We start from the raw sequence: 22,647 nt of genomic DNA, 5'->3' as shown, positions 1-22,647 counted from the left end.
CCCGCCAGCCTTTATGCGGACGGAGGTGCCGGGCTTGGGGGTGGTAGCGCTGACGCCTCCTCCGTGGAGCGGCTGAGGTAAAACCGGCTGTTCCCCGCTAAAGGGTGTAGGGTTGTTACTGCTGCTGTTGCTGTAGTGAGGTTGCTGACCAGGTGCGGCTCTTTCCCTATGGTAAAGGACACTGTAGGAGGTGGGGAACGCGGGTGAGCGTGGCCCTCCAGGCTGTGCCCAGCTGGCTTTTCCGCTTCTCCCCCATCACTTAATCGGCAGTCAGTATAGAAGGCACTTTCTTTAGAGGATAAAGAGCTTCCTCAGCTCTGTTCAGAGCACGACTACACCTGTGTCTAAGATCATCAGTTGAGAGGAAAACAAGTTACATCCCCCAGTGGCTTGTAGGACTTACAGAATGGCAAAATGTGATGAATAAGAGGAGGTCAGTGGAGGAGGATGGCCCATGGGACCTAGGCCCCAAGCAGCAACAGAACCTTGGGTGAGAGGATATGCGATTCAGTGTTACCTCTTCCCTCTACAGAAATAAAATCTCACTACAAACCTGGAAGGATTGTTTCCCCCTGGTGATAGAGGGCCTAAAGTGCATGTTTCCCTTCTGCTTTTAGGCTTTGTTCTGAAGAAATACAGGCTGCTGGGTGAAGATGAGAGTTGGACTGACTTCTCCACCAAGATCTATAAACCTCCTTGATGAATCATTTTTATGAAACACTTCGTAATCCACCAATCCCGCCATTCACTAGAACTGGAGAGAGGGATTTTCCTTCTAGAAGGCAGCCAAAGACATTCCATACATCTGCCATCAACACGTGTATGTGCAATCTCCACAACGGAGGTAACAAGAATAATTTTGGTTTGTGCAGTTCTTAATAACCTATAGTCATTCTTCATTACTTGAGGATCTTAAGTATTTTACCTAAACTGGTACGAAAGTCCTGTTAGCATTCTTCTGGGTAATACCTGATAAATAACAGTATATTCCTCTCGTAGCTTTATTCTAGCATTTGGATTTAAACAAAGCAAAAATCAATAAGCCTTACACATATCCACTTGGTTTCACATGACAACGTTAGTTTCATATGATTTGATATATCACAAAGATTCAGATTCACTCAAAATGTCAGTGTATTTGGATTGTTCTGAGTTTAAACTGAGACATCAAATAAGACAAATTTTGCATGGCCTCAGGTTTTTACTGCAAATACTACATACAGCCTGATTCTGCCTCCTGGGTACTGTGAGCAGTAATTAGATTTGGATTTGTTTGTTTTTTTTTTTTAAAATGCCCAGAAGATGTAAAATAATGCAGAATATTTGCTAACTTTGGGGCCTTAGGGAATGCAGTTTTCCCTTTTATTTTATTGCTTCTGTTCACTAAATGTAATACCATGACAATCCGCTATTCATCTTGCTGTGCAGTTGTGAGGTCTTTGGATGGCTTCTTTCATCTTAGCCCAGAATTTCACAAGTGAGTAGAAAGATGAGTTCTGACCAGTGTGCAGGTTCTTCAGGGCACAAGAGCAGACAATGTCCTTTTTTTTGAGCAGCTAGTCGATGTTTTGAATCTTCTAGAAAGCGTGGCCCTCAAATCTTTCTTCTGCATGTTTTTCAAACTTGAAGCAAAAATACTATTTGTTTCTCCTTCAGCATTTTTGCTACTCTTTATCAGTGTTGTATTGATGGAAAAACTCCTTGTCCACTTATTTTACTTGATGCTTTTCTTGAGGATAGCATAGTGGGAACAAGCGTTAACTGGTGACAGAACAGCACTCAATGGTTAAACTTGTCAGCCAACTGAAGCCAGGGAATCCAAGACAGCATTCCCCTTTACATCCATTTTATCTTGTGTTCCTCCACTGGTGACTTTTTCTGTCACACATTTATCATGCAGTCTTTAATTGGTTTATTATTTTTTCCATATTCCAAGTACATTCTTAGCCTCCATAGATTTGCAGCACTGTGTGTTTCATTCATACCATATATCCTGAAAAGGTGTATTTCAACATGTCTGATCGGCATCTCCCCTCTTGACAATATCAGGGGTGTCTTGTGTAAACTATGATAAATCATTTAGTTTAATGCTTGTTGCTTTGTTATCTAGCTGCTTATCAGTTACAGTCTCAAATTCCTCATAATATCATTTAGGTATTATATTCCCCATGTTCACATATGATTTCTCCAGTATGCAGTGTGTTCCTCACATTCTGTACCCAGTCAGTCTCCCCTTTTAGATCAACTTAAATTCTACCTATACAAAAAGAGGGGAAGAATGTTCAAGAGCAAGTGGAGTTAACTGCAGTAAGATGCAAGAGAGAGTTTCATGAGGTTGTGATCTCTTTGGTGAGTTTGTCACTTTGTCTCTGAAATTTTCAGTAAGGAAATCAAAATCTTCAGATATTTTCTGTTCTGCTTAGGAGGTGTTAACTAAGAAAGCTGTCAAAGGTGAGCAAGTATGCTGCTTTAAACCAGAACAGATATATCAGCCTGCTCCAAAATGTGCCTTATTTGTTGTCTGGACTCTGTCATTTGGAAAAGTATGTGTCTGAAATAAGAAATTACAGTTTTTGTAGAAATAGCACTGGATGTAGTGGGGGGGGGGGGGGTGTTCATCTAACATTCTCCAGAGTTCTCATTACTGTGAAATTCTGAGTGTAACAGACTGGAAATGGGTCTCTTGTCAACCTATGAACTCCATGGTGTTTCAGAAATTTATTTTCATTCTTCACAGTGATCTTTCTAACAGTTGGTATCTCTCTTTTTTTCTTTCTTTTTTTTTTGTTTGGTTTTTGGTAGATTAGATTATTCTTACTTGTATTAGACAACCCTAAGGATACTTGGAGGCTGCTACTAAGTAGGCAATGCTAGTTGCATGTGGAAATACAGAACTTATATACGAGTAATTAATGAAGTCACAATAGGATGAGATCAGATGAAATTAATTGAAGTTCTGGACATTTTTATTTTTCCAAGGATCAGTAGCTTTCAGTTGTGTTGAAAAATTCTTCAGCTATTCCAGTGTACCTTGCTTTTAGACGGTATTGCCCCTTTAACAATAAAACTTCTGCTACACTTGGAAGGAACTAGGTGCTGGTGTGGCCTTCGTGCTGTGTGGTCGCACGTCTCTGAAAGAGTCGTGTATAGGCTCTGTACTGTGACAGTGCACCTGAGAAGCAGAGCTACAGTATTAGCCAGCTTTGACATCCACACTATGAGGACCAAAGGATGTGTTTATTCACAGCACACTGGTGCCTAGCCAAACCAGAGGCCGGGCAGAGTGCGATTCTGAAATTACTACATCTCATTTGGGAAATATGGTTCAAAGAGCAAGGTCCAACCTTGGATTCAACTCCCAGCTCCACTGCATGCTTCTTGTATGACCTTGGGCACATTACTGTAAATCCAGGCCATCGCATTTCAATTGAGAGGTGCATAAATGTCTTTGAAAGTCTACATTTGAGTCATATTGTGCCTCAATTCCCCATCTGCTGAATCAGTAGCAATATTACTTTCCTACTTTGAGCTGAACTGTGAATGGCTTAGATGCTAGGAGAACAGGAGAGGTAAGAGTTCCACATATAACAAATGACATATCAAGCCATTTCCTGAAGACTTCTTGAGACTGAGCTGCTGTTGCCATCTCTAATAAGAGCTGAACTCATTTTTGAGCCTTTTCCTCACCACTGTTCAACTGCTTTTCTTTTACAAGATATACAGAAATGGAGTGTGTTGAGGCAGATTCCTCCAAGTAAATTTGATTAAAATTGGCCAACATTTCACAAGTTAGTGGGGGGAACTAAGACGGATAGACAGTACATGAATGCCTAAGCTTTGTTCCTTTAGATAAAAGAAAAATCAACTTATTGTTTTCAACAGTGGAACAGTTAATCAAGCAAGTATATCCGAAGATACTACTGAAGGTTTAGATGTGGTAGTTAATCTTGGCCAGGTGGGGTTAAATGTGGCCAGCAGTAATCCCTTTGAAATGTACCTGGAGCAGAACTGACTTGTAATCAGGTAATTTATATGTTAAAACATGTTTAAAACATTAAGTATAAACATTCCACAAGAGCAACAAAGAACTTCAAAGTACACGTGCAAGATGATGGTCCAGACAGAACCATTTGAAGGATTAGAAGAGATTTTGGCAGAAGCCTCTAACTTGTCCATGAATAATACAGCAACAATTGGAGATGAAACTATAACAATATCTTCTCTGCTTTGTTTTCAACAAAGCAATGCCACAGTTTTGAGATGCAATCTGACATGAGACTTGCTTTGTAATTGTGCCATTACAGCCTCCTGGATAAAAATATTTGCACTGGGTTTGGCTCTTTTTGAAACACAGGGGAACAAAATCAGTGCTCACTTTAAATAGAAAAGGATTAAATCATTTAGCTTTTCAAACCTTATATTAAGTAATACAAAGTATAAAATGAAAAACTTAAGTAGCTTTACTAAAATTTTATCTTAACTTAGTAGCTACAATTATGACATATTTGCAGGTGTTATTCACATGGGTTTATTTGTTGTCACGGGTATTCAACTGCAATCTATGGTTATGTTTTGGATTTTCTCTAGTCATTGGCTCCATGTGAGACTGTAATTTCTCAGTACTGTAAGTATGGTGAAAGACGTCTTACTTAATTCTGTGCAGAAGGACAAGCAGCTGCTTAATGGCAATGCAGTGAAACCCTACATGTCCCATGGGTGGGGAAGCTGGGTTCCATTACAGCTCTGTTTTGGGTACTGCAGAGGGAGCGCAGAAGGCAGGTCAGATGAAGATGGGAGTGAGGAAACATGGACTATTGCCCGTTCAGTTCTGATTACAGAGAATTCTGATTATGCCTGAGGCTGTCAGTGTTGACGTACTGGAGTTACAGAGCAGGGGCTCTGGGAGACTAAAGGACTAAGTTTTGCTCTGTATCATGAAAATTTATTCTCATAAAGGCTATGCTGTCACATTGTGTCTCTATGGTTGAATATCACAACGGCAATAGATTTGATCCCTTAGTTTTGCATGATGTGACTGGAGGAATTCAGGACTTTTCTGGAAGTATGAGAGGCTTCCACAGGTTTTGTCGCTTGTCAGTATTTGTAGTTTCCTTCATGCAGAAGTGATAATATGGAATTCCAAACTGCAGTGATTCAAAGGCCTGTGTAGGTTACCATTTTTTCAATGGCATCACTGAAACTGGGTGGATCTTAACTGTGCCCCTTAGCTGTCACTAAGGTACTGGCTGACACCATCACATTTGCCGTATAAGCAGAGATGTATATTTCTTCTGTCAACTTAAACATGACAGCTCTTATTCCCAATTTAATTTGTCCAAAGTGAGGGGTAAGGATAGGCTTGCTCTTCAGAAGTGCCTGTTTTTGTAAAGATGGGTGATCATCTGGACATGACTGTCTTTCTCTGTTGCCTACAGAAGCAGCTTAGGTCAAAAGCTTATGAAAGACCTTTTAGGTGGCTGATGTAAGGCAAGATGAATCTAAGTGTGCAAAAATGACTGGAGGCCTTTCAATGTCATTAATAGTCTGAAAATGCAAGGACTGCGTCAGCTTTAATAATGCTAATATTTAGGAGATTCTGCATTCAGCACCAAGAATTCTGTACTTTATAAGAAGGTATCACTGTGGGCTCTTCATTTGCTGAGACAGCCTTCCTCCCAGTTTATATGGGGAAAGAATGTATAGAAATCTTTGTGGGAAAAGAAAATCTAACACTACTTTAGTGATCACTCCTAATAATAGACACAGGGAGCTGGGAATCAGTTATCTCAGAAACAACAGAGGGACTGGTCTCATTGACATACCGCTTGGGTTATTGCAGCTCTGTTACAGGGTTCTTCAGCAGCAATCACACACCAAATACATTTGCTATTAAATACCTTTATCAATATTTCAAGACAGAGTAGAACACCTTACATTTTATCTTATTAACAGCATTATCAGTGAAAATCTTAATTTAATTACTATTCTTACTAGTAATTCAGGTATTTTATAGACTTTTTACACATTCATTGAATTTAGCACAGCTGATCCCCTAATCCCAATGCTGGTAGCAGTCTATGCCTTATAATAGTTGTGTCTTAAAAACAGGACACAGTATGACAGGTTTCCAAGACTTTTGTTCTGCAGGTATTTCTAATGAGATGGTCTTTGCTGTCCTGTTTCTTAACACAGCAGTTCTGAAGATCTGCACTAAATTTTCATGTAGATGGAACCAACAGGCAAACCAGACAAACAAACCCAAAGCGTATTTAAATCAGTGCTTTGGTATACAACTGAAACAGGCTTTCAGTCTCCTTGTGACTTCAGTATGCAGACTTGTCTCTGACCCCAGCAGGGGTTCAGGTTATCATCTGTACCAGGAAGATACTGCAGGATGCAGCGTGTCCTTCAACTGTATGACCCTGATGACTGCCCTTCTGTGTGTGCCCTTGAAACCAGGGAAGGGAGGCATGACAATTATTTATGAGGAGGAGAGCAGCAGAAATTGGAATGCCAAGCATTTTCTAAACACAGAGGAAGACAGTCTCTCTCCCAAAGAGTCTAAATAGGGAGAGGGAGGCAAAGACTGACAAAGAAGTATATAACATAAAAAGAAGGCATCAGGAGATCACATTATTTATTACTGGAATACACCGTTTTTTTCCCCACCCTCTTCCTTACCTTTTCCATTCTTCTTGTGATCATATTCTGCTTACTTTTCAGTGGTCCAACTCTGGACCTCATGTGGTTCAGTCAACTTAGAATAAATCATAAGGTGAATGGATGTACTTGGCTTTTCATAAGCCTCATAAAAAGTGTAATTTCTGGGCAAAATTTAAATTAAAAGAGGGCAGGTACTTTTGGGATCTGCCCAGAGAAAAGATTTAACCTGGGGAATAGTGTGAGAGCAGACAAAACACCTCTCTGGAGAAAGACATAAATAAAGTAAAGGAGTAGGTATAACAGGAGAGAGGGTGATCTCGCAACATAATAGGGGTAAATCAGCCAAAGGAAAGTTTTATAGGCCCTTGGAGTTGATCTCAACCCGAGATTCAGGAGAAGGTGCAGCATTAAGGTTCTGTTCTGCATTGAAAGACTGTGCTTTTACATGACACTGGATAATTCTGGGGTTTGGATGTACTGGTTTTCAAACTTAGGAAATATCTCAAATGTAGGACTTGACTAAATTTTTTCCATTGCTTCAGGGAATCTTCACTACAGCATCTAAGATCTTTTCCTTTTCTAAATGAAAGGAAATGTGATTAGAATGCAATTGCAATACAATAAGTAAAATGAAACATTATAAACAAGGAACAGGACTCCAAGGTGCTTTGTTTTTTTAAACTTGTTTTTTCTCTGACTGCATTGCCAGCTTGTGGTCTGCATTTAATGAAAATGCTGAGATGGGGTTTGGTGGAACAGAGTTCCTTCCCTAAGCTTGTTCAGCAAATTATTTCAATGACTTTATTTCTGAAGCTCTAACAGTTTCTGAATGGCCATAACAATTATTAATCTTCATTATCATAATAAGTTTTGCTATTACAGATATCTGTGTTGAAGATGTAATTTCTAAAATCACTGTGATCATTCCCATAGTAAGTTCAGAGACTTTTTTTCCACTTACAGTCTTTAGTTATTTTGGGTTTTATTTGATATTAGAAACACCAGCTGATATCAGAGATATTACTGCAAAGTGGAAGAGCAATATAGCAACAGAAACTGGAATTGCTGAAGTCCTCTGCAAAAATGCTGAGGACCAGGAGGCAATGCTTCTTAAACCTTAGGACTCAAAGTTCTTATCCCATTTTCTTTCTTCCCTTTCTCTCTCTCCTCCACTGTTGCTCATTATTACTTATGTGGCAGTTTACTGAGAGTCGCTGTGGTTGGGGTCCGGTACTGACAGCATTAGTAGGATAGGTGGTGATACTCTGCACAGGCTGCCCCAGGAAGCTGTGGCTGCCCCATCCCTGGCAGTGTTGAATGCCAGGTTAGACAGGGCTTTGAACAACCTAGTCTCGTGGAAGGTGTCCATGCCCATGGCAGGGGTTTGGAACTGGATGTGCTTTAAGGTCCTTTCCAAGCCAACTTCTCTGGGCAAACCTGTTCCAGCATCTCACCACCCTCGCAGTAAATAATTTCTTCCTAATATCTAATGTAAACCTACCCTCTTTCAGTTTAAAGCCATTCGCTCTTGTTCTGTCACTACATGACCTTGTGAAAGGTCCCTCTCCAGATTTCTTGTAGGCCCCTTTAGGCACTGGAAGGCTGCTATGAGGTCTCCCCTGAGCCTTCTCTTCTCCAGGTTGAACAACCCCACCAAAACCAGTAATGGTTAGTTTAGTGCCTTTTTCAAACCTTTCAATCAAATGGCAGTATTTGCCATAAGCAAGAATATGGATTAGAGAGATTGCCATGTTTGGTATAGCAGCTCACATACTTTCACATGCACAGTGATGAATGCCCAAATTGGAGCCGGCAATGGCACGAGACGTTTGTGTGTGAGTTTGTTGGTGGTTTACAGGATCATGGCTTTCACCTCACCCTGCCGGTCTTTTCAGTGTAGACCAGAAACCCTTCTTGGCAGGCGCGCCGCTTGCCATGTCCTCGTGTGAAAGGCACCACACCGGGGCAGCGCTGGAAGATAAGGTGCAGATAACTTCCCCAGCCCAGAAGGGAGCAGTGTGATAAGCCTCATCAGGCATTTGCCTTCCACAGTGCATCCTTCAGTTAGGGTGTCTTCTTTTAGAGAGATTCCATAGTACGAAGCATTAACTGTGGTAAGTAAATATTTCTGAACCACCTCCCGGATGCTCCTTTAACCCCAGCATCCCGCAGCAGGCAGGGCCGCTTGGCGAGGGTCAGCCCCTCGCTCCGTCCCCGCAGCAGAAAATGCTCCCTTTAGGCGGCGTTTCCGCGCCGGCTCATTCCCTCCGAAGCGCCCATGTCGCCGCCACCGCCCTCCCTGCCCGCCTCACGGCACAGCCACGAAAGGCGACGAGAGAACTCTCCCGCTCCGCTCCTGCGGTGCCGCCAGGGCTCCGCCGCCGGCCCCAGCCCGCCGCCGGCTACCGCGAGGGGTCGCCCCGGTTCCGGGGCTGGGCTCGCTCCCGCGTCTGTTGCTATCGCGACAGAGCCCGGCCAGCGGCGTCGGCAGGGGCGACCTCGGCCGCGAGGGGGCGCCGCCGGGGGGGGTGGCTGCGCGGGCGCGGTGCGGCGCTGCGCTGCGCGGAGCGGAGCGGAGTATGGGCAGCGTCCTGAGGAAGAGTAAAGCCGTGCAGCAGGCGCCCGGCCCCGGCATGGCGCGGAGGGGACCGGCAGGTAGGCGGCAGCGGACGGATGGCTCCCGGCGGACAACGGGGCGGTGGGCTCCGGGTGCGGGAGGGCGGCCGAAGACTTTGGCTTCCCCGTAGAAACACTCGGGAAGTCGGCGCAGGGCGCAGGTGGGCCCGCCCCGTGGGTATTCTGGGTATGGAGGTACAGCACTGTAAAACAACTTTCATGTGCCTTAAGGTGGTGTGACTACAGACCCGCGCGCGTTAGTTACCTGTTCCCAAACACAACATGTGGTGGTGTCTTTTCCTCTGACTTTACCTGATTTGAGGCTGACGTGGATGGCAGAGGGTCTGCTCAGGGCTGTGCGGATCATCTCCCGGACACCAGCAGGGGAGGAGCTGCGTAGTGTGGGTCGGGGTAGGGGCTCTGCCGGGCTGTGCAGTGGGTGCCTGGAGGGAGACGGTGGCCGAGGAGGGAAGAACATCTGGAATTGGGTGGGAGCTGAAAGGCCCTCTGGTCCATACAGGCAGTCTCTTTACCAGGATCGAGACATGTCGTTGCAACAGCAATTGGCAAGTTTGTGTTTCATCTATCTGCTTTGCACCTCTTCAGAGTCGAAACATTGGCCTCTGATGCTCCTTGGATATAGTATTAACTGTATTCTCACTGAGTCTGTAAGACCCAGCACAAAAAGAGAAATAATGAGCTTGAAGTAATGAGTGCCTGAAAATTAACCTGCGCTTACATCTGGTGGTGTACAGCAGTTCTGTGTAAATGAAAACACTCTCAGGATGTAGTATTTCATTGAGTATCTACTATTGAAGGCATAGTAGTTTTCAACTCTACCAGATCCTTGGGAAAGGGGTGTGTTTTTAAAGATATTTTTTATATGCAGTAATTTGAAAACGTTGAAGCTAAAGCACCTTGGTAGCTCTAAGGTATGATACAATATTCTAAGTTATCTTGTGCAGAATGGAAATTGTCAGAGACTTTGCAAACAAAGAATAATGATGCCTGTGCAGTAACAATTTGTGTGAGGCAGAAGCACAGCAGGAGTTGGCAAATACAAAGGTGAGGCTTATAACAGTTAAAACTAATGAAATAGGCTTAGTGTTATGGCTCCATATTGCTTTGTATCTTTTAATTATACCAACATAAAATCTTCGAGTCTGAGTCAGGAGCCTGTCATTGGAAGCACTGGGTGTTCCTTGACCCTAACAGGAAGGACTGGGCAAAAAGAAGACTCTCAGACGATTGTTCAGAGAGGCCAGTTGTCCTTGCGCTTCCAGGGCAGTGCAGAGCCCCGAGACTTGTTGGGTTTAACGCACAACAGTGCCCTTACCTAATGCTGCCTTCTGATTTAGAAACCCCCGATTTAGCTTTAAATCAGATGCTGAAAGCTAAGCAGGTATGGGAGCACAGAGTCTGGGGCAGAGCTCCATAGCAGTATATCTGGCTATGGAGTTATACCCAAACCTGGTTCCTCTAGACAACGATATGCTGCTGACCCAAACTCAGAACTGAAGCCTGCATCTTAACGAGCTTTTTCAGCCCTGTGAAGCTGACTCATTTAGGCTAAATGACTTAAACCAAAGTCCAAACAATAAGTTCTTTTTATATGCTCTGCTGTATCCTTGGTTCTTCAGTTTAAGACATTACTGCTCGCTGCTGCCCATTCTGCAGCTCTGGCAGCGTCTTAAAGTAGTTCTCCAGGAAATTTGGTTTAAACTGTGACGTCAAGGTTTTTATTTCAGCATCTAGGCAGTTGTGCCTCTGGGGTGGTTGCGTACCAGTGGGTTATTATCTGTAACCCAGCGCCCACTTCCTGAAGGAACAAGTCAAAGTTTTTATATCCATCAAGAACAAGAGATGAGTTGTGGGTGCTGCGGAAGAGGCTAAATAGACGATTAAACCCAAATAATTACAGAGATGCAAATAGACATACATAATTTACTTTAAAACTGAAATACAATTCAGAAAAGCTAGTCACTCATTGTTTAACAGACTTTAAAACATGTTCAATCTCAAATTAACCCCTTTCCATAGTTAGTCATATCAGGCAGTAGGATTTGTTTAATATCTACATACATTTTTTGGACAAATGTGTGTAGGAGGAGGAAGAAATTGGTCTGTTCCTAGCTGTAAGAATTTCTTAATTACTCTCTGGGTCTATTCCCACTCTTCCATCATTTTGTCAATGGGAATAATAAATTCAGAGTTACTAATTTGCTGTGAGATCTAAGAATGTTTAAAAAGGCAAAGGGTAGGAAGCTGGTGATGAGGGAAGCTGGCAATGAGCAAAACTGGCAAGGAAAATGGTGGCTAGCACAGGAAAAAGTAAAAACATGAAGATAAAGTACTTACATGTATTTTGTATAACTGTTAAATACATTCTTCTGTCCTTAGCTTGTGCTTTCAAAAAGGTTATCCTACAATTTTCAAATAGCATTCAGTTTACTTCAACAATTACATTTTGCATATGCAGTATTTATGACATTTTGTAGCTGTAAAGGTATGAAAACTGCCAATAACTCAGAACATAATGCTTATACTGACTATATTTTGTTGCTGTTGTTTATTTATCTCCACACAGCTTTAGTTTTCAGTATTATAAACATGCTTTACTGCAGAATTAAGGTAGCCTGGGTTGCAGGTTTTGCTTTATAAAACATACTGTTTATTTCTGTGGGACTCGACCTTGGTATAACCTCAAGTGATGCTTTTCTTCCCTCCAGATCCTCATACCAGTTAAATTTTAAGAGCAGTTGTGTTTTAAGTTCAAGTAGACTTTCACATGTGAAGTTGCTTTGCTCCTTTCAGGACTGGGCACCTGGGACACGCTCACTAGTGGGCCTGGAATTAAATTTGGGTTGGATTCTACAAAGTGAACTAACAAAGCATGGTTAAAATCACCGCTCCTCATTTTTAGTGCTTATATATAATAGCCCCTGAAAACAGCGTAACTGTGAGGTAGAATAACAGAGGGTTTAACTTTGGTGACCCTAGTTCTGTGCTTAATTATCAGTGGTAATTAAGTTGCATTGACATTTAGGTATGTATCTGAGTAATGAGGCCCCAAATATTTGTATTTTTGCAGTATTTCCTGCAGATGTTTTGACCATATAATTTACATGTGAATTGCTCAGGTGTAACAATAACAGATGCGTCATATCACTCTTTGTGGAGAGCAGTAGAGTGGACTTGACTCCTCGAGGTGGCATCATGGTTGCCCATGTCCTTCCTCTGCCCTTGTTCACAGTTACGCCACCCCCTTGATTTCTCCTGTGAACAGGAACAGTGCTTAGCCCTAACAGTGTATGGTACTCATCCCCCTTTTTTCCAGTCCATTGTTATGGTTTCTTTATTTTCAAGACTTCCTTGAAGATAAAACTTCACTGCTTGCTCCTGTCTGAAGGGTCCTCCTCAGCTAAGCCCGTTGTGGCCGTCCTTTGGTAGGGTGTCTTGCTGTTGTTTTGGTTGTGCCTGTAGAAAGCAAACCAAATTCCAGATAAAATTGTACACTGTGGTTTATCCAGTATGCTGAATTGGTAACTTCTTTTTCCACAGGTTTAAAATGAGTACACTTTACCACTCCTGTCTCCTGAGAAAGTTTTATCTTTGATGTCACCTCCGACTTTGATCTGGTTTTTGATACCTGCCAGTTGTAATGCAGCCGCCTTCCAGTCTGTAGCATCTTGACTCGTATTTCCTGTGAAATTCTTTTCCAGTGCTTGTTCATGTTTTCATCATCCGTCCTTGTCAGTAACTTCCTTTCTTGAATGTGGTGTCACAGTGTAGGTCTTCCTCACAGAGCCATAATCTTAACTTGCCATGCTATATTTGACACCATCTCTTTTTCCTTATCTTCAGTTTGATCTGCTGTTTTTCTTCCAGAAAGCTCACAGCTGTTGCTTTCTTAGCATATTGCCTTTCCTATATATTCTCTTTGTGCCTTGTAGTGTTGATTATGTAGTCGGACTCATTTATGGTAAACCCTTTGGAACTGGGTGACTGGGAGGTAATTTTTGGCTGTTACGACGGTATCTGACCTAGCACTTTTATTTGCATATGAGATACAAATGCAAAGGGAAGAAGTAAGTAAAGCATGCAAATACTTATATTTCCATAGAAAATAATAATAGCTTAGCCTAGTGTAGTCTTAGCTTTTCTTAAAGATCTGCTAATGAACTATTTTTTATGTAGTGAACTGAGATACCATCTCATTTCATCTTCTACTCTAGCAAACTTGCCTGTTTTACTTGTTGAGTCAGCTGCTTGGAGAAGAAGGTGTTGTTTGCCATGGTCACCTCACCTGCACCATGGTGTTGCATCCCCAGTATGATGGGAAGGAAGCTCTTAACTTCCTTAACTCCTCCACTGTTTGGACAGCCTGACACAAAGCAAGCGTATCTCCAATTCTAGCTCGCAGAAGTGTAACATATTTACTGTTTTCCACCCATCTTTCACAACTGTTTTGAGCTAGACCTTTGTCAGAACCTCTGTGTATCACTGAGGTGACAAGACAGTTTGTAGGGCAGTGTCCTGTTAGGCTACCCTGCTTCGCTCACTTCATAGAAATGCTGTGTCGTTCTTTGTTGGGATACTGCAAGCAGGATTAAATTGTTCTGACCAAGTCCTTTTGTTTTTGAGAGACAAGGAACTTTGATTACTCTGGACTAAAATGAGTGGGTCTTCCTCCACCCTTAAAAAAGCCCTGCTTGGGCAGGGAAAAAAGTCACAGGCTTCTGAGCTAAGTACCCAGGTACTTTCCATGGTGCAATACCTGCCTTAAACTTCATGCCCGTTCTTGGAGATAACTTGCAAAAAGCTTGTTTTCCTTTAACTGTGTTCTCTTTTAATACTGACTTGTTTGACAAAAACCATGATCATGTGAGAGCTGTTTTCCACCTTTTTTTTTTTTTTTTTTATGTTCTCTGTGACTAAAATGCAACCCTGATTACAAAGAGATGTGTGGGAATATATAAATGGCTTTAGTTGTGGAAGAGACAATAAAGGCGTGGCCAGTGGCAGTGGGGACTAATGAATGGCACCAGCACCAGGAGATCCTGTTCCATCCCTGCTAAGTACTGCTTTACCTCTCTGTGCCTCAGGTGCCACACTTGTTCAGTTGTGGCTGCTGCTGCTTCCTTCTCCTGTCAGAGAGTTATTTATTTGCTGACCAGGAAAGAAAAAAAAAATGTAGCATGAGAGTATTAATCACAGTTTGTGGGAGCCACAGGTTTGTGTTGGCCACAGGAATTTGAAGAAAAAACAGCAGGATGCTCAGCTTTTTCAGGTCATCCCAAATGAAGGGTGAGCCAGTATGGAAGGCACTGTGAGCATGATACACCTACAGGTAGTCATACCAGAAATCATCTTCCTTTGCTTTGATTTGGGTTAGACAAAGCATTATAATAATATGGGTAAATCCAAAAGCAACAGCAGCTTTTGAAGGGAATAGACAAAAAGCCATGTTAAAATTATCAGTATTGTAAGATGATATTTTCCATAAAGATAAATCTTTGTGTGAGCTGTGACAGCTTTTACTATAGGTCCAGAGACAGAGAAACTTTAAATTAAAACTTTTTCATAACGTAGTCAACTTAGTTCATAATGAAATAAAGTGAAAAATGGAAGAGGTCAAAGATACCTAAATAATTTAGCCTTACCTGCCTTTTTACTGAGGAAGAGATGATCTGAAGTTCACCTTTAATTTACATATCTTGTTCTGTTTAAGCCAGTAGAGTTTGTACTGTAGATGTTATAGAAATATTTGAGGTCAGCATGTGATGTTATGCATCCCTGTTAGTGCTAATTAGAGCAACCTGGCTATTTCCTATATGGTTTGCTGTAAACAATTACATAAGAGTAATGGCTGAAGACTTTCTAGGGCAAGTACCAATTGTCTGATACTGCTAAGGACTTCGGTGGCGATAGCACTACCAGGAAGGTCTGTGAGAAAGCCTGGGCTTGTTGCAATGAGGTCTCAAGTTCTATAATTATTATGGCAGAAACATGTCTTATAGGACTTTTCATAACAAGACAAAGAGTACAGTGATACCCTGGTTGAAATCAATAAAGTGAAATACCCTTTCATATTATGGTTGGACTTTCATGGTAGCTGCAGGGATGCCTGGAAAAGGAAAAAAAAATGTCTGCGAGTAGGAGTTACTTTTTTTCCTAGGAATTGAGGCCAGTTTCAGAACCCTTTTTTCAGACTATCAGGATGCAACCGGTTATAAGCTTGAGTGCCTGGTTGTATAGAAGCTGAGAATGAGGTATTTCAGTTTTGAGCTCCTTGCCCTACATTAGCAAATCTTCTCATTCTTGGATGCAAGGGTGCTTGGTAGACTGGAGCCCAAAACACAGTCTTGAGTGAAAAGCAGGTTGGAGGATGTTGCTGAGTCATAGTCATATGTTTATTAGAAGATTGACCTGAAAGGTGTGAATTTTGTCACTTAAGGCCTTTGAGTGGGAGCTTTTCCATTGAGTATAGAGAGTTTTGAATCAGGCCCTCAGATGTCACTTGAAAGTTTGCCTTTCGTTTGATCTGGCATTCGTCAGTGTTTCTTCTTTGGCTTGCTTTGGTTTTGTAATTCCTGCCCTGCTATGTAAGGCTTAGATTAAAAGTTCTCAGTAGATTTTTATTGTCCTTTGAGAAAACAGCACTGTGAAGCTTCCTATTATTTTCTGCCTTTTCAGTGTGTTAAACTGCATTTCTTTTGCTGACAATGATGAGGCTTTTTTTCTGCTCTGACTTGAAGAACTTTAACACTTAGGATGAAAAGTTTCCAGAAGAAAATTTGTATCTACGTGTTTTGCCAGTTATAAAAATGCTTTTAAATGCCTTTTATGCACAAATAGTTGTGGTAAAAAAGGATTTATGTTTTCATGGAGATAGATGTTTTGGAGTAACACCAAGAACTACAATCCAGGACTGTGTTAACAGAAATCTGTGCCAAAGCAGAGCCTACCAGTTTCTGTTTCCATACCCTGTTTCAAGTAAGGGCAAATTTAAGTTATTCTGCATTATATCTTGATGTTGATCCCATTCAAGCTATGCTTTATTTAAACGGAAGAAGTCTTAAGCTCTTAGATACGATTAAGAGCGGATTAACAAGAATGCAATGAAAACTAAAGCACTTTGGAGCAACACATTGAACAAATGTAAGGAATAACACAAGAAAATTTCCGATTTCTTAGGAAAATGCACTTTACTGTTTTATTTGTCAGTGTTGAAGCTTGGTGTTTTTTTGAATTTGAGAATGAGTGTTGTATTTTAACTCCAGCTGGCAGCGAAGCACCATGCAACCACTCGCTTATTCTCCCCCAGTGGCATGGAGGGGTTTAAGTGAGAAAACTCAGGGGTTGAGATGAAGACAGTTTAATAGGTAAAGCAAGAGCTGTGTGTGTAAGCAAAGCCTCAGGTTTCCATTCCTTCACAGGTTTGTCAGTTCAGCTGATCGTAAGGTAGCCTCTGGCATGGATCTCTACATGATCCAGGCTGGAAGTGTGTATTTAAAAGGCTTGTTTTTTTTCCCCTTGTCGTAATCTGAATGATATAATGGCCAGTTGATACCATTAATTCCAAATGTTTGAGTTTGTGCAACAGAGGAAGTAGTGACCTGTGTTGAAAAGAAAGAAATGAGCAAATCTAGGAGAAGGAAGAGCTGAAAGTTTCTCCACCTAAAAAGTTCACTTGAGCATAAGGTAAACGTTCATCATCATATGAAATAGCCCATACTTCTCGGGTGCCTGGAGATAAGGGTGTAAAGCAAATTCCATGCTTATTCCTTAGCATTACAAAATTGGGGGCATCTTCTGAACTACTGGAATAGACGAAGCTATTTTTTGATTACATAAGAAATGTGAAGTTTGTTCTTGTTGATAATGTCCTGTGTGGTACAGAAAATCTAGATAAATCAGTGAAGACATTTGCCTTGAAGTGCCGTTTACAGACCTTCATGACAAATAGTTGAAGGGTAGGTGCTTTCCGTGGTTCCCCACATCGTGTCTTGGCAGCCTGTTGGATCCCTGTGCGGATGCTTTTGCAGAGTAAGGCAATTCTTATCCTGGAGCAGTTCTGTTCATGAAGCTATTCTATGCTTTTGTGGTCATGTTCCTGCCTGGTCAAGGCCTTCTGAAATGGATTGTGCCTTTTTGCTCCTCTGCCAGAAGTTACACAACCAACAGTCAAAAGTTCAGAGGCCTTGGTACCAGGGAGGACTTTGATTTGTGAGGAAGCTCACTCCCAATAAGGAAGGATATGGATTAAAAATACCATAGTTGTTTCACTGTTTGTTTGGTTTTGGGGGTTTTTCCCTGCTCAAGAAGGGTCAGTCAGGCTTAGTGTAGTCTGCTTCAGAAATGGATTCAAGTAAACGCTAAATAGGTGGGGTTTTCCACTGGTTTAACAAGCTGCTAAGCAAATCTGGAGTTTTGCTGCTACCAACAAGAGAAATGTTGCTGCCTTCTCTTCCTCTCTGCTGTTCAATATGGCTATGCCTTCTGCCTGACACCAGCTGTGGAGCTCACAGGACCCTTCCCTGAGCTTGTTTGGCTGGTGGGAAACTGTCCACATCTTTTCTTCTCCTGGGTTAGTTTTCTCCTAGGTTAGTGAGTTGGTTTAGCTCATGTAAGGGTTTTTGGCTGCCAGAGCTGGTGCCAAGTACCCAGACAGCAACACAAATTAAAAACCTAGTGTGGGTAGGCTTGTCCCCTTTTGATAGTAGTGATTAGTTAGATTGGTTCACCACACATCATGGAGCACTTTGCAGGTCATAGGGGAGATAGCACTCAACAGCCACCACCTTTTAGATTGGGATGAACAAAAACCAAGGTGGTGCTAGGGCAGGGTAAGAGCCTCACTGGATCTTCCTGCAGTGGTTGTGAATTCCTGCAGATGTGCTTAAGTAACACTGATGCTTATGGACAGAGAAAGCCCTTGCCACTATGTCTGAGGATTATCCAGAGTGGCTCCATGGCCCAGGTTCTCCTACGCTACAAAAAGGTGTCTGCTGATTGATTTCTGGGAAGTATTGATTCATCAGTGGGGGCTATTGTAATTGCCGTTAATGGCTGAAATTTTATGGAGAGCAAGCATGTGACGCACAGAGCACTTTCTGCTTTGTCATCCTGCCTGTGGCAGGTTGCCCAAACCAGCAAGGGAGAGGCCCCTTGCAGCACCTGCATGCAGACTCTTTCAAGTCTCTGCCAGAGGTTGCCTTTGGGGTTTGGGGCTATTATTAAAGCTTGGCACTTCTAGCACAGACCTACCTGAAAATAATTAGAGATGTTTATATAAATACCTGTGCTGGAAAACGGCTAGATTTTCATCTCATTGAAGATACAGCTTTAGGTGAACATTCCTGAGGTTGTTCAGACTTGTTACAGGAAAAAAAAATACAAGGCTTCAGTTGCTTCAGGTACATGCAGGACTGTAGCTTTGATAATATACTGAAGAAAACTGTTCTGCATTGAGAAGATTGTGACCAGCATTCAAAACCTGTGTCCCTGCTTTTCTCTTCATATGCATGTGTATGTACACAGATTAATTCCTACATCCCTTTCTCAAGCTAGAATAGGCCAGTTATTATCCATCATTAACATTATGGCATAGCAATTCTGATCTTCAAACCCCTTTACCAACATCAGCAAAGTACCCTTCTCAAGACCTTTGTAAGATAAAGGAATATTATCACCAAGTTTCAGAGAAGAAATCTTAGATGATGAAATTGCAGCACAATTTTCAGTGACTGCCTTTAGGCTTGTGTGTGTGTGTGAATGCTCCTCAGGTTTGTGGGCTCATTGCCCAAGGAATGTATACGCATTCAGTATGGCTGTTTAAGTATGTGCACGTGTCAGAGTTTGCTCATTGATGCTAGTCGTGCAGTGCAAAGTATGTATGTGATTAAGTACAAGCATGTACTGACCCATTTAGTGGAAATTCAGCTTAAGATAACTCAGAGTTATGTGGATGAAGGCAGAGATGATAATGGGTTGCAATAAAATATTAGATTTTCTTCTTTTTTTTTTTTTTTCCATGCCATATCAAATAAAGTGTCACCAGTGTTCAAGGCCAGGTTGGATGGGGCTTTGAGTAGCCTGGTCTAGTGGGAGGTGTTGGAACTTGATGAGCTTTAAGTTTCTTTCCAACCCAAGCCATTCTATGATTATATGTGTAAAGATGTACTTTTTTCCTTTCTGCTAATATGCTTAAGCTTTCCTCCAATACATATATAAAATCAGCTATGACCAGTGGGCAAACACATCTTTTGCAGACTTTCAATACATTTGTTTAGAGGATTTCATAGTATGAGCGATACTGTATGACAGGAATTAGGTGGGCAGTGCATGGAAAAGACAGTTATATCAGTAAATTGAACAGGAAGAAGTTTGCAGGGAGCTAATTGCAGGAGAAAAATAAAAGCTTTTAATTCAGTTTAAAAAGTACAATACTGAAAAAAATACAGCAGATCAGCATGAAAAAAAATCCCTTTCTGGGTAAGAAAGGTAAAAACAATAATTCTGCTTTAAGACTGAAGTTTCAGGATTAGCCCCAGCAAATCTTATTTCCTTGCTTTGTTCCAGGCATGTTGTTAGATTGGCAGAAAGTACTGAAATCCCAGCCAAGTCTTGTATGGGATTTTATTAAAGAGAAAAATATAGCAAGTCATCCTAACGTTGCAAATGACTCATCAGTAGCCTTAGGAAACGCTCCCCCGAGACAGGCATGCTGCTGAAGAGGAAACGATGCAGCTGCCCGGCCACTCCCCCAGACAGTTTCCCTTGAGGAGCACAGCCTTCATAAGGGAGGTCTCTCCAGACACTACGTTATTTTACTCTTTATTTCACAGAGGGAGCACAGAAGCTGCAAGAAGGGCAGCACCATGTAACGGCAGAAGGTTCACAGCCGTTTGGTTTTGTACAGGAGGAGCAAATAGAAGAGGAAGAGAAAACTTTAAAGGTAGGTAGAGGTATGCTTTAAAGTCTGATTTAGTTTTGACATTGAAAAATAATGAGAGTGTAGGCTTTCTTTTTAAAATTGTAGTTCTTGGGAGAAGAATGGAGGAGATCCATGGTCAGGATGGGATCGTGGTCATGAACGACTTTCCCCAGTAAATGGAATGTGGAACTTTTCCTTGTTGCCACTCCAGAGCAGGATTCTGGGAGGTGATTTCAAAGGGGAAGGCTGTAACGTACTTTGATCTGAACTTTAAATGTGTTTTCATTGAGAATGATTATGAAGAACTAATGAAAAATGAACCAAACAGTAGGGAATAAAAACTGAAGTTTCTTAATCCATGTGAAAACAGGAAGCATTTTTGTTAAAAAAAAAGAAGTAGCGTGATACAAGTAGTGATCGAAGCAAATTTTATGAGTAGGTGTTGTGGTTTCTCTATATGCATCATAAAGATCCCGTTCTTAGTAGTTGGGTCTAATGACTGTGTGGGACTTAGTCTGCACTTAAGTTTCACATCATGATGTTGCCACTGAGCAAACAAGGTGTGCATTGGGAAAGAATAGCACACCTTGTCTAATTCTGTGTCCCTATATGTGAGTAATGTGAAACTGCATATCATAATGCAACATGTGCTCCTTTTTGACTCTTGGTCTGCAGTAGGAAGTTTAAGCCTGGCCAATGGCCATGTTGGAAAACTAGAAAAAAGGGGAACTGAGCGCAGTGATTCAGTGGTAGGGTTATGTGTTTGGGTGGTGGAGCGAGAGAAGAGGAAGGAAGATGAGGTATTTTTGGATGTTTTCACAGCAGCCGCGGGTGTTTTCTAGGTTTTGTTTCTACTATTAACATCCTACCCAGGGTTATGAACTACTATTAAAATACGACTTTCTACAGGTAGATGCATAGCCTGAATTTCTGCTGGCATTGCTGTGTAACTTGCTGGAGGGATAGAGGATATTTGCCTGTGGTGGCAGCAGTCTCTAGGATAGATGCAACTATACTTGGAGAGAAGGAAGGAATAATCTAACTTCAGAGGAAGGCGGCAGTAGAATGGGTTAAGCACCAAGTTGCTTAATGCAAAACAAAAATAAGATTAAAATAGAAAAGAAACTTCACTGGGGTTTTGTGGGTTTTTTTGGTTTTTTTTTTTTTTCATTCCTTTTTTTTTTGCTATGACTACTTCAGTAGTACTGAATCAAGTCCTACCTAGTTAGGCAGATAGAAACACTTGAATAAAAATTGAGCAGATTTGTGGAGTGAGTAAGTATGGATTTCTTAATTTACTTTTTTGGTCCTGAAAGTTTTGTTATTATTTTAGTTGATACTCACAGATATACACCAGCTGAGGAGTCTGATTTTTACTCACTCCAGTCTTGTCCTGCAGTTGGAGAGGTGCTGAGAATTTTGTCAGCCACTCCAAAGGCTTGAAGGTCCAAAAGCCAGATAAACCAGAGGTTCACAAATTAAGTACAAAGGCTCGTTTTGAAAAGAGTATATGAAGACAGTGCAATGTTCTTCATGGCAAATAGCTGTCAAAATGCATTTTAGCACTTGTGGGTTGTTCTTCTGTGGTAGTCATGTGATTAAAAAAATTAAACCTCTTGTGAAATTGTAATGATCACACTTGATCCATTTGATGCCAAAGTTAGTTACAGTGCTAAACTAACGCACTAATAAACACAGGCGTGTTACAAAAATGTAGTTTTCAGAAATTTTCTTCTTCATCCAGTTCTATTCAGTTGGTAAGACTGATAATTGCATATTATCACAGTGTTGTATACAGTTGTCGTATTTGCCTCCTAATACATGCAGGAAGAAGGGAAAAACACTAATTAGGAAAGGCCAGGGCAGATGAAAAGAATAAAATAAATTGGCAGAATACCTGTGTCAGAAGAGATGTATCTCAACCTGGAGTACAGAGTTTGAGGAGGCACTACAGTTGCGTTGATATGGAAAACTAAGCTCTGCAAGGAAACCCAGGGATCCAACAGTCAGGAAAATTCATAGTTTAGTATCTAGTAAGTTCTGAGTGATTCAGGGATGAATTAAGAAGATGAAATTTTTAAAAACTAATTAAAAGCAGAGCTCAGAAAATTCAGATGCACTTATGTTCCCTTAGCACAATATTTGCTGATGAAAATACTAGTTTTTGAGCTCTGTAGGTAGTGTTTCATTGTTCCCTAAGCCTTTTTATTTTCCATGTTCCAGGCACATAAGGAAGGCAGTCTTCGAAAACAGCAAGAAATGAATGGGCATACGGCGGTGCCGCATTCCTACGACTATGATCTCATTGTCATTGGTGGGGGCTCTGGTGGTCTGGCAGCTGCCAAGGTATGAGAAAGAAAATACAGATTTATACTTGCCTTATAAGTAGGTGGATTACATCCTCAACATCTTGGATCTGGGTATCTTTA

The 22,647-nt window shown here is 41.5% G+C and overlaps 1 protein-coding gene and 1 long non-coding RNA gene across 6 annotated transcripts in view; one reads left to right on the top strand and one right to left on the bottom strand.

Annotated features, from left to right (window-relative positions):
* The first annotated feature begins 9,191 nt into the window (after nucleotides 1-9,191).
* The window catches only part of TXNRD1 (thioredoxin reductase 1), a 39,705-nt gene continuing 26,249 nt past the window's right edge, over nucleotides 9,192-22,647 (top strand). The window contains exons 1-3 of one of the 5 annotated variants that reach the window (XM_062616344.1): nucleotides 9,192-9,318; nucleotides 20,130-20,239; nucleotides 22,442-22,564. In XM_062616344.1, coding sequence (XP_062472328.1) covers nucleotides 9,243-9,318; nucleotides 20,130-20,239; nucleotides 22,442-22,564 — 309 coding nt within the window. In that variant the 5' untranslated portion in view covers nucleotides 9,192-9,242. Of the gene's footprint in view, nucleotides 9,319-20,104; nucleotides 20,250-20,323; nucleotides 20,391-20,519; nucleotides 20,654-22,441; nucleotides 22,565-22,647 lie in introns of those variants that run through there. The other 4 variants (XM_062616346.1, XM_062616347.1, XM_062616345.1 and 1 more) reach the window with 4 other exon arrangements.
* LOC134162488 (uncharacterized) lies at nucleotides 16,287-19,863 on the bottom strand. Its single transcript, XR_009964343.1, has 2 exons — nucleotides 17,234-19,863; nucleotides 16,287-16,898 (listed from the first exon to the last, which is right to left on the bottom strand). It is a non-coding gene; the product is annotated as an uncharacterized LOC134162488 (long non-coding RNA).

This window comes from Pezoporus occidentalis, unplaced genomic scaffold, assembly GCF_034315485.1.
Source record: "Pezoporus occidentalis ecotype Australia unplaced genomic scaffold, CSIRO_AGI_Poc_V1 ctg19, whole genome shotgun sequence".
NCBI lineage: Eukaryota > Metazoa > Chordata > Aves > Psittaciformes > Psittacidae > Pezoporus > Pezoporus occidentalis.
The sequence above is the reverse complement of the archived record's forward strand: the minus strand, read 5'-3'. Positions and strand labels throughout refer to the sequence as shown.